We start from the raw sequence: 12,699 nt of genomic DNA on the forward strand, positions 1-12,699 counted from the left end.
CGGACAGGGTTCGATCCCAATTAGTTCAGGACTCCACTTTGTATATAAATACAGTGAAACCTGTCTTCAGCGGAATCGAGCGGGACTCGCAAAAATTTCCGTTAAAGACAGGTTTCCGCTTAATGGAGATAGACCTTTCCGTTAAAAAAATATATATGCTTATAACGGACATAATGAGAAAATATATTGATGTACGCAACTTGTTCAATTACAGTACTTTTTCCTTCTACGGATTAATACCCAAAAAGACTTAAAATAAACACAAAATATGCTGTGCACACTTTCCTGTATTTTTCCCAATAGTCAAGCAGGATTTTTTGCATACATTGCTACTAGTTGGTTGCGGTATACTTCATGACACAGAAAAGCTTTCTCTGGAATTTTGAAAGTCCTCTGAACTCTTTTCTCCTTGTTTTCACGACACGTGATGGAGATATATAACTTCTGCTTTACCTCAATTCCTTTTTTCCAGAACTTTGTTTTGTCAATTTTCTTCTCATTTTTGTTGGCTGTCGCTAGTTGCTACACAAGCGGAACAGAAGTACGCCTACAAAGAAGACTGACAGCTGACATGCTACGTAGGACTAGCGAAAAATTGTGGGAGCTGAATATGAGTAGTGATTGACGAAGGTCAACACTGCCCATAAAGATTTAACAAAAGAACGAAGTATTTATCGCAGACAGTATATGTTTACCCTCTCACAGGATGTTTAAAAATTTTCTAAACGATGTAGTCTGAAACTCAGAATTTTCCGTTAAAGGTTTATTTTGCTTTCCGTTGTCCGCATAACACAGTTTCCGCTTAATGAAGGGACTTTTACATGTCTTTTACTCCAAAATCCATGGGACCATGAAATATTTCCCTTTAAGACAGTTTTCCGTTTAATAAAGGGTCCGTTGAAGGCAGGTTTTGCTGTATATATACTGTTCGTAAAATGTTTTTAAAAATTTCAGTTGGATTCAGAATCCTCAAAGTAGTATAAAAAGGACAATTAGAAATTTATTTAAGCGTGGACACTTTTATCATTGATGTTAATACCGGTAGGTTTGTATAGAAGCAATAGAGGAAAAGAATCTCTAACATTTAATAATTGAGATGAACTAAAATCGTGAAATACACATAATTTTGAAATATATGTATAGGCATATTGAGAGACAATAGTAAAGAATTTTATATCTGTAATTTGTAATATAGAAGGTTCAGGTAATAAATCGGTTTCCCAGTTGAAAAAGTAAACCTGTTTCAGTGTCGTCAATGTTATTCTATGTTGTCAAGACTGGAAAAATCGCAATGAACTTTGAATTGTAGGTGACAAGCTTTGGAATAGCAAGGAAATGACAAGAAAAAAAGAAAGTGCTAGTTCAAAATCAGTGACAACTTGATTGATGTAAACCAAACTGCTATTAGGATATTACCATATAACATTGTGGTATTAACTGGTGATAATTTTCTCTTTTTCAGCTGTGTTACACACGCGTTTTCTGCGGTACGTCCGACATGAATACTTGTTGATGGATGTATGTCATCCTGAGGGACGCTTTCTCCATTTCATCCTTCTTCTCACGTACAATGATAGAACTCTATCCCTGTGGACGGAAATAATGATCAACCTGTACTTAGTAAGGAAGGGACTCACGAGGAACAAAAAGGTTAATGTTTGCGTTGAGGACTAAGAAAAGGAAAAGAAGAAACATTACAATATTATAAATATTAGGCCTACTACTTCGTATATCACTATTACTAATGAATAAATATTTTTATTACCACCAATTATTAATGTTTTGGTTACTTTTACATAACATTAACTTTTAATTACGAAGTACGCCATTATTATTATTCTAACACGTAAGAAATGACATTTCTTTAGGAGCGGTCTAGAAATCAATTTCCAATGGGTATGCTCGGTCAAAAAGGTGTAAAACCTTTTTCGGAGCTGCAACCCTTAGTGAGGTTTTAATCATTCGCATCATTCTTTCTTCCTCCCCGATTCCCCAGATGTCCCTGAGGAACGTCATCCCTCATACGTAACAGACTAACATGGCCATAGGTGCCGAAAGCCCAAAAATCTAATTGTTAAGCCTAATGAAATTTCTTATTATTCAACTTTATTCTGGAGTACGCTATAAGGAAAATCAAAGACAGCAACCAGGATGTAGATCTGAATGGTATTCATCAGATTATGGCGTATACTGATGTAAATTTCATAGGGGATGATAGGGGAACAGTAGAAAAAGATACAGAGGTCTTATTAAAAGCTTGCAGGGACCAGGGGCGGATCCAGGGGGTAGCGATCGGGGCGATCGCCCTCCCCACAAGAGGAAACTTTCTTATTTTATATATAAATAAAAACCCATTCCAGAGCTCTTAAAAGTAGCTCTAAGTAACAGTATTACAACCCATCACCCCCCCCCCCAGAAGTCCGTCCTGGATCCGCCCCTAGCAGAAACATGGGTTTAGAAGTAAATGTAGAGAAAACTAAATACATGGAAGTTCGTTGGGATCGTAAAACGGCAAATTATGTATGCATTAAAATATCAGATAATACTTTCGACAAAGTGGATACTTTCAAATATCGAGGATCAATATTAACTGACGAAAAAAATCATATCTACGAAGAAATTAAACGTCGACTAACAGCAGAGAATTCGTGTTATTATTCAGTTAAAAATCTTTTGTCGTCGCGAATTCTATTAAGCATGGTGACTTCTTTCAGAACCTCCGGTACTTTCACAAACATTCTTAGAGAGGCTGTTTGGGAGTACTTAATCACTCACCACCTGAGTCTCTAAAAGTTGGTGTACAAATACTGGAACATTCTTAAATATGAATATTTGGATATTTCACATACCATTTCCTCAGTGATGTCTTGACCCGACTACGATAGGTCCCATAGTAGTGAAGCTATGAACTTTTTAAGTTCATTTGTTGCACGTTTTGGCATCCTATAACTTCAAAACTATCCAGTTTTGAGCACAGGTCCATGTGAACTTTTTTTTTTCTTATTTTGGTACGAGAAATCTTTTACATAAATATTGTGATACATTTCTGTAATACCATGTACACTTACGTTCAAAATTATTGTCGCATGTCTATAAATATGTTGTTCTAGGAATATAATTTGATAACGAAATTCACCTGGTATTTCTTATAATGTTACTATGTGTATAATAGGCAAAAAACATGTATGTGGCAAATTTCATGTCAAAAGAGCAGTAAATAAGAACAATAAAACGAAAATAAAACTTTCTTGTCCATTTAGCAACATTTTGTTTTGCTCATTCTAATTTTCGTATTTATAATTCTTTTCCAATGAAATTTACCAGAAATAGACATTTCCCAATTATACACATAGTATCAGTATTAAAAATATCCCTGCAAAATCATTATCAAATTATATTCTTACAAGAGAACAGTTATAAATATGCGACATTCATTTTGGACATGAGTGTACATGCCTTTACAGAATGAGACGAGACGAGAAAATATTTTCGAGAATTGAGACAATACGGAAAATAATTCTTCAAGATTCGAGACGAGACTAGATAAAATACGGAGACGAGGAGAGAGAACCTTATTTCTCATCTGGTCTTGTCTCGTGGATACTAATAGTAGCAATTATGTATATTAAAAACAAAAGATCTATTCAGTAACATTGTTTTTTTTTCTAGGAAAACAAGAACACTCATGTAATGTTGATATTAATTCATTTTATTTTTCTTTTTTTCTCTTAAAAAAACAACAACAACAGTTTGCGACAATTTTCTCTCCTGATTTACATAATGAATTAAACTCATTAGTCTGTACTTCTTTTTTGTTAAAGAATGTGAAGTCGTTTTGTATGTACGCAGATGAAGTACGTCAGCATTCTTCTGGTCCGTGAATGTGATTCTTTTTTTATTCACAAGCAATTGCTTATGACTGCAATTCAGTTTCCTAGATCGGTGTCAACATACCGCAGAGCAAAGGTAAATGTGAAATATGTACTATCTACAAAAGGTCATAACCATCCTGGACAATAGGATGCTCTGGAAAAAAAAAGTAAAGAAGTTATTATACAAATTTGTTCGTTGCAATCTAAATAATCTAATTACACATGAATTTTATTATTAAAAAAGATATTGGTTTATGTTTAAAAAAAACTATCAAATAAATTTACATTTGCGTTACATTTTCGCCAATGGAAGAAATTATTATTTAATTCTACACCATTTTTTTTAAAAAAAAAATACGTTTTACAGTCTCGCCCTTTAGAGTAAAAGAAAAGAAAATGAAATGGAATGAAATATTTTAGTTTAACGTCCTACGATTAGGCCCTTTAGGCTAAGGGAGACGGTCATTAAGGCAAGTCAATGATAATGGAAGAATTTGATGGAATGCGAATGTGAAAGGAAACGGGAGCACTCCCTAGAAAACCCACAAACACGGTGTTGTCCATTACAAAAGTACTTGAGCGGGGATAGAACCATGGACTCTACGCATTAGAGGTCAGCGCTCTACCACTGAGTCACCATGCCCTCTTGAGACTGATGATTAATTCAAAGTGAATTATTAGGAAAGGGTTCAGTGGGATGAAAATGTGGGAAGAAACGGAAGAAACTCGAGAAACTCACGGATAGAACGTTGTAATCATCACCTTACATGATTTTGAATCGAATCAAGGACTTCTCACACACAAAATAAGCGCTCTATCACCAAACTATCGTGCCCCATTAAGATATTTATTTCATATCACAAATAAGAATGCTAATGAAAAGGCTAAGCAAAAGAAAAATAATAATAATTAAATAATAATAAAAATAATTGTGACCAAATATATATACACCGTGTATAGGTCAAACAAAAAAAGGAATATTTATACCAGAATCGCTGGAGCACATTCGTACATCCAAATCTCGTAGCTTACAACAGTTATCTGGATTGACATCACATCTCAAAGAAAATAACCACAACGTTGCTAATTCATGTTTGATTGAAAAAGCAAAAACAGCAACTTAACAGAAAATTAAAGAAGTTTATCACATTCATTAGGAGAAACCGGCACTTAATTCAGATAAAGGTCACATAAAAAAATGAAATGAAATCCTTAAGTTTTACGTCCCACGGTTATGCCGGTTAGGCTAGAGGAGACGGTGATTATGATTGATGAGTGAAATGGTGGAATGAAGAAAGTGGGAGTAAACGGGAGAACCTCGAGAAAACCCACGAGCACGGTGTTTGGCCACCACAAACTCCACACGGCGCGAGCTGGGATCGAACCAGGGACCCTAAGCACCGGAGGTGAACGTTCTACCACTGAGCCACCGCGCCCCCCGAAAGGCCACATAAATTCCATTTCGAGCAATGTTTTTCCCACTCATTTTCGCCGTCTGGAAGATAATGAACAAAGAAGAAAACAGTAAACAACAGTGAACAGTGACCACTGAATTACTATTAACATATGTCTAATTATAGTGACAAAAAGATTTTTACTTTGTACATTTTTAAAATTCTTTTTATGCTTTAAATCCTTTTTGAAGTGTGCCTAGGCTGACAATGAAGACGATGTACTTCGAAAGTACTTCCTAGAGATAAAGTTTGTTTCTTGCGGTGACTATTAGCCTTTTACTTACATTATTTCTAATCATTATCACCGCTCGCAATATAATGATAATAATAATTAACTTTAAAACTATAAATTTTATCGTTCTACAGATTTTCCAAGCTTGTAGCTAGATTTATTTTTATGTCATAGCTTAATAACTCATTTTCACGATTGTTCATTTTGTAACTCATTTTGCAGTCAAATATTAGTGGGATCCTGTTCGTTTTTCCATTTCTGAAAAGTTCTGAACTAAATACAACTTTTCTTTCGCTACGTCAATGGAAAAGTGTAGCTAAAGGGTGTAGGTTTTGAAAAAAAAATGTTTCTGTGAGAATGATATAAAATAACTAGATGCAATACAGTGCCGTGGGGGGTGGGGAGGCGAGCGGGGCCGCGGCCCCGGGCACCGAAGTATGGGGCGCAAAATTCGGGAGAGAAAAAAGGAAAAATCTTGGAATATATGTATGGAGCGCAGTCGAAGTCTCGCCCCGGGCGCTGATTTTCCAAGGCACGGCACTGACTAGGTGTGTCATTTATGAACCCCTTACAAGAATTTTTTTTAAAAAACTAAGAAATTAAATCTAATTGTTAGTTTAACTTTCTATAGTATGCCCTTTGAAATATATGGATGATTAATGAAAGTGAATGAACGGATGGAATGAGAATGTAGAAGGAAACAGGAAAACAACGAGGAAACGGACACAATGCTGTCCATTACAAAATCGCATGGTCTAAGATTCAACCAGAGGCCTATCGCTCCACCGGTGAACCGCGTTGTCCCAACTAAGAAAATATGGTAAACAGTTTTTTTTTTTCTTTCAGTGATCTACGTTCCGAAAACTAAATTGGGGTCTTGCATTTCGAAAGCTCGTTCACATATTTTTTTAAAAAAATCTAAATGCTAAGTTATAAAATGTCCAAGTTCACATGTTAATTCTACGGCCTATCTCTAGTAATATGGTGTATAGCCCGTAGTGAATTGGTTTGTGATATTAAGAACTACATCCAAAGGGATAAAAATCAGATTTTCTAAGGGACATACGTCGCTGTACTTGTACTACATGTGAAATCGAAAGAAAAACCTTTGTGCCGTGAAGGAAAAACAATTGTTTTTTGAGTTGATTTTGAGCTTAACGTCCCGTTCAGTAGCGAGGCTATATGAGACGTGGACCTACTGATTAACGTGAAATCTACACTACATGAGCTCCCCCGGCAATCGAACTCGGGTCTTCCACGCCAAAGGCGCGCACGCTAACCGCTTAGCCACGAAGGAGCTCACAATTGTTTTTTGTTGGCTGCCTGGAATCTTAATCCTATTTTTTTTATGTTACACTTGTTAACTTAGCGACACTTCAATAAAAGCTCAGTTTCAAGTTATTTATTGTGATTCACTGAAAAATCTTACAATGTATTGCATTCACGCATCTATAACTTTCATTTTTAAGTTAATATTGAGACTTAATTTCTTTACCGGCATTGGTAATTCAAGAAATTACTTTTGAATTTTTTACTGATATTCTCATCCTCACTTAAAGCATGGACTTTGATGAACAACGAGCAAACAATATTAGGGGTTTAGCTGCGAAGACTATAACTATAAATAAATAACAAAAGATTGATTAACTGACTTATAGATTGATAGATTCGAGTTTATCGTCCCGTTTCAATGGCGTGGCTATTTGAGGCGGGACCTGTTATTTAAAGTGCGGTCTGATTCACTGCTCGGGTTTGTATTCTGTTGCAAGCACTTCCAAATCAAAATCGAACTTTATCCCCGTGCAAAGAAAGCATTCGCATTAGCTACTTACCGTCAAAAGGAAACTAAATAACATTAATGACACTACATGGTAAAGATCTACTCCATCGCAAGCGCGGATTGAGTACAGTCGAACTCATGACTGCCCCAGAGATATAGAGGGTTTGAAAGAGCCACCGGCTTTAACAACAATTAGGAGATTGATATATATCCCTGTATTTGTGACGATGTAAGCTACATGTACTCACACAGGGTCGAACCAAGGTCTTATTCAGAAAAGCCAATAATCCTATTAAATTAACCACTACAGAATTTTCAAGAGTTGTTCCTTAAAAAAAACAATGTTAAGTCAGAAAATTATTAAGAATAACGATGACATACATTAACCCTGATCTTTGAATCAACGTTTGAATAAATACTCTAATTTCAGTTACACATACCTGTTGTTTTATCGTCCTATGCTCTTTGTAGATACTGTAAATATGGATACACTTAGAAAAAGTCGCCTAGCATCAATTTTCCAATAATCTCATCTCTGCCATTTTGTAAGTCTTGTCCGTCTCCATTTTGATCCGTCCTTTCATCTTGTCCCTTATTTATATTCCTCTTCTTCTTCTGCTTCTCTGCCTTCCATTTGTTCCTCTTCCTCAGCGCCTCTGTAGTAATGAGGTTTATAATAAGAATGGTACCCGTAGTGAGGTTTATAGTATGGCTGGTAGGGTTTGTAGTATGAATGATACTGAGGTTTGTAGTAGCCATAGTGCTGAGGTTTATAGTATCCGTAGTGATGTTGGTAGTAAGGTTTGTATCCATAGTGAGGTTGATAGTAATAGGATCTTCCAACTCTGTCCAGTTCGCTCACGCTGTCTGTTTGTTGGTCTACAGCCACGTCAGAAGACACTGGATTGTTGGTGTTTTCTTTGTTAGGGGCAGAGTAGACTACCCCCACGAGGAAAGCGACTAAAACTATGAAACAAGCCTTCATTTTGGAAGAAGATACTGGAAGAAGCCTTCGGTAGGAAGTGTGATATAGGATTTAAATTTCCAGCTTTTTATAAGAATTTTTCAATGAGGTCATCTCTAACAAGGAGAATCATTACGACATGTTTTCTGTTATAACTAATATTTTTTTTTGGTGAATTTCTTAACGAGTTTGCATTTTCTTTCCCAACATCTTTCTACATTAAATGTCTATGTTTTATTATTAAACACACACACACACATATCCTATGCTTAAACGAGAAAATACCACTGAAAAGTTAAAAATAGTATTTCAACATTATTATGGGAAGAGCTGAAATTTGTCAAGAAGTCTTTTTTCTTTTTTCATTAATCTAACCACTGTAGTCGTTGACAGCAACACTCGTGGCTACTTCTATTGTGTGTTCTATTACCTTGACAAATAAGGCAATATTCTCATAGATATTTACAAGTGGCTCTGTTTGCAGCTTGTTGTAGATCGTTTATTCCTTGGGGCCTAATTACTTTCGAGCAGGGACGTACCCAGAAATTTTTATTGGGAGTGGTCCACGCTTTAGGGGTATAATACTACAAGTCATTACAGGGGCCGCGGTGGCTCAGTGGTAGAGCTTGCTTGGGATCCCGGGTTCGATCCCAGCCCCCGCCAAGTGAACTTTGTGGTGGACAAACACCGTGTGTGTGGATTTCCTCGGGGTTCTCCCGTTTCCTCTAACAATGATAGAAGTAGATTGTTACTATAAGAGAAAGAGTGCAGATGAAGTGTAATATCAAATGTTCATGCTACATCAAACATTTCACTGTTAAACAAATGTAGTTTTATTAAGAAAGTGCGCAAATGTATGTTCAGGTAGGAAGATTTTGGGCGGGGTCCAGACCAGGTGGGCCAAGTGGGTGCACCCCTGCACTCGAGTCAAATGTTAGCAGTTTCATCAAACCCTCACTCTATGTTAAATTTATGGCACGTATTCGACCCTTAGTTTTCCTACTAACGATGAGGGGTTGAAAGAGATTGATTGATGTTAGACCTCAACCACGAGAGACTAATGAAAGACAAAAACATCGTTGCATAACTTTCCTTCCACTTTTACTGCCCTCTGATATTTCGCCTTAAAATTAGTCCATTGTTAATTCATATATAAATGCTCTTAAATTTGTTCACTCCAACCCACCTTTCCTTAGCATTCCCATCAAAGTTTTCCATTTCCAGTTGGAGAACCTTTACCAAATCAACAAGCACTACGTACTATTATATACGTCCTCTCAATTTAATTTGCCGATTACTCAAAGTAATCAAAGAACATAATTTCCTGGCCTTTTACTCTCCTCATTTCATTAGGAAAGTGGAACTTGTAATATTGTGTTGTTAGATTATCCTTCGTCAGTTACTCTACAAGATAACTCTTATGGGGCCCCATCACGGCGAAATAAAAATACCGCTAATTTCACAGTAATTATGTGATATCTTCAAATAGATGAAAGATAATCAAAAAGTGGAACAAGACCTCCCTAGACAATATTATTTTTATATGAGATACCATTATCAGCACTGATTTATCTATTTTCGATTTCAAACCATTTAGAAACGCGAAAATAAATGCCGGAAATGGTTTGAAATGCCATTTAGAAACCCGGCATTTATTTTCGCGTTTCTAAATGACTGCAAACGGAAAGCTACTAGGTGACTCGTGATAACGATACCTCATGCAAAATAATATTGTCTAGGGCGTTCTTGTTCCACATTTCGATTATCTTTTATCTATTTGAAGATATCACAGAATTACTGTAAAATTAGCAGTATTTTAATTTCGAAGTGATAATGCCTCTTAAGGAAAGAGAATCTTTGAATACTTTATTTTGTAATTAATAGCTAGACGGGACAGCTCGGCCGATTTCGTTTATAGAGCCAATCCGTTAACGTCTTGACGGATAACGGTGACATTACAAGTACTGTATCTTTTAAAATGCATGAGATTTCCTAGCTTCTATGCAACCTGAACAGCATCAGAGCATTGTTGGTTGCCTATGAGAAAAGGATATGTGGCTTTTCTTGCAAAAAGTTCATTATGTTTCAGTTTCGGCATGATTCTCTTTATTTCGCTTATCTTTTCTCTTCCTTTATGAAACAAAACCAAAAAAAATCAGTCTTGAAAGCGCATTCATTTACTGTTTCCGATCAATTGAAACAACATACCGAAAAGTCTGGAACTTTGTTTAAGTCATATCTGTACGATGGCTCCCGGTTGAATTCTGGTAACTATATAGGAAAGAAACTGGTTAGAAAGTTATTTCTGCGAGACCCGGGTTCGATTCACAGGGTGAGCTTATATAGTTCGGATTCCACTTTAAGTTGTAGGTTCATGTCTGGTATAGCCTCGATGTTAAAACGGGACGCTGAACTATTATTTCACACTGCAAGTCTATCTTATAGTTCAGTTTTCTTTTTTTATATATAGCAAAGGTAACTTAAAACAATTAAGATGGAAAAATGCCTACGTAAACGTGTTTTATTACTATACTAAAAAAAAAAGAAATAATGTGAAATATTTCATTTAAGTCCCATGGCTATGACCTTTGTGTTAAACGAGATGGATGATTACGAAAAGTGAATGAATAGCAAATAATTGGTGGAATGATGATGTAGGAGGAAAAGAAGACACACAATGTTGTCTGCTACAATGTCTCATGTTCTGTGATCGAACCAGAGACCTCTCGCTCCAAAAGTGAACGTTCTACCACTTGTTCTTTTCAATTTATTCAGCTCTATGCCTTAAATTTTTCAATATCTACTGAATCCGACAGAGATACGATCAAGATCATATCAAATCTCTATTATAAGGACACAGGGAACTTACAACATAACTAATCAACCGTCTTATTATTAAGATCATGGGACGTGCTACAATGTATGGTGGCAGGAAAGAGAGGAAGGGGGCGAAGTAGGCTACAATTGATGAACGGTACCAAAAGAGAAAAATGGTGCGTGAAGACGAAGAGGATAATGGAAGACCCTGAAGTTTCTCAGTTGCCACCAGATGTCACTAAAATTTTAAAATTTAGTACTAATTCCATTTAAGGTTAATAAGAACATCACAATAGGAATAATGGGAAATTATTTTTTTAAAAAAAGTTAGCAAAATTTACCGTCGATAAGTTAAGAGTTACGGAAGAGACTCACTAGATGTGTAATAGCCACAGTGTTCTCGATGTTTATTGATAATGATGAGACAACCATTTTGTCGGTTAGACAAAGCATTAGACCAAGCATATTGGAAAGTTTTGATACTAATACTAAAGAAGTGCGTATGTACCCGATCCCGGCTTTAATTCTTGGTCAGTATCTTGTTTAGAGAGAAAACTCAATTATTGGTTCAGATTCTAATTTCAATACTAGATACCGCCTTATATGACCACGGTACTGAAACAAACCTTAAACTGTAATCAATACACGGAACAGTGAAAAGTGACGGAGAAGCTGAGTCAGATCATGTTGCCCACGAGATGTGATATAAGGTTTACCATTTCCTCTTGTAATTTTTGTGCAAATCTTGTCTCGATTCTTGAGCTGCTTCATGGCTAATCGGTTAGCGTACGCGAATTTGGCGTGAGAAGCCCGGGTTCGAATCCCGGGTGGAGCTCATATGGTTCGGATCCCATGTTAATCAGTAAGTCCACGTCTCATATGGAATCGCTACTGAAAGGGTCACTAAACTCAAAATCAACTCAAGTCGTCTCGATTCTTTAATAAAAAATCGTTCTTCATCTCGTCTCATTCTGAAAAATTACGTGCAATTTTTTTTTGTCTTTATTTTTTCTTGTTAATTTTGTCTAGAAGTTATCAGAAACCTTACAAATCAAGACAGTTACAATAAGAGTGTGATATAGAAAGATTTAAGCCATAGCTCCTTCGTGGCTCAGCTTTGGCGTAGGAGAGCCGGGTTCAATCACCGGCGGGAGCTCATGTGATCCGGATTCCATGTTAATCAGTAAGTCAATTTCTCATATAGCCTCGCTGCTGAACTGGACGTTAAACTCAAACTCAACTCAACTCAAGATTTAAACCATATTTATTAATGGAGTATATTGTGTAATAATTTGCGTGTCTTAGAATGTTGACAAATTCTCCCTTATTGTATTTATAATCGTCTTATGAATTTATAGTTCTATACTAACAAATAGGCCCTAATGAAACACTAAAGGCAGTGTTTGAAACCTATAGCTTAATGAATGAAGAACTATTGCCGCCCAAGAGACTCGTGAAAGGGTATAGCCGGATAAGGGCGGTGAAAAGTAACCTTACACCCATTGCAATAATATTTATACCAAAGGTACCTCACTTCCAAAGATAACTTTGACCAGAAAATCAAATTTCTTCGAATTTCG

At 36.2% G+C, this 12,699-nt stretch overlaps 1 protein-coding gene across 1 annotated transcript in view; it reads left to right on the plus strand.

Moving 5' to 3' along the window:
• LOC145693927 (uncharacterized) overlaps positions 1–1,762 on the plus strand; it is a 37,322-nt gene extending 35,560 nt beyond the window's left edge. The window contains exon 3 of the mRNA XM_081770084.1: positions 1,463–1,762. Coding sequence (XP_081626210.1) covers positions 1,463–1,674 — 212 coding nt within the window. The 3' untranslated portion in view covers positions 1,675–1,762. The remainder of the gene's footprint in view (positions 1–1,462) is intronic.
• Positions 1,763–12,699: the final 10,937 nt, after the last annotated feature.

This window comes from Thermobia domestica, chromosome 9 (genome assembly GCF_964235325.1).
Source record: "Thermobia domestica chromosome 9, izTheDome1.hap1.1, whole genome shotgun sequence".
NCBI classification, from domain to species: Eukaryota; Metazoa; Arthropoda; class Insecta; order Zygentoma; family Lepismatidae; genus Thermobia; species Thermobia domestica.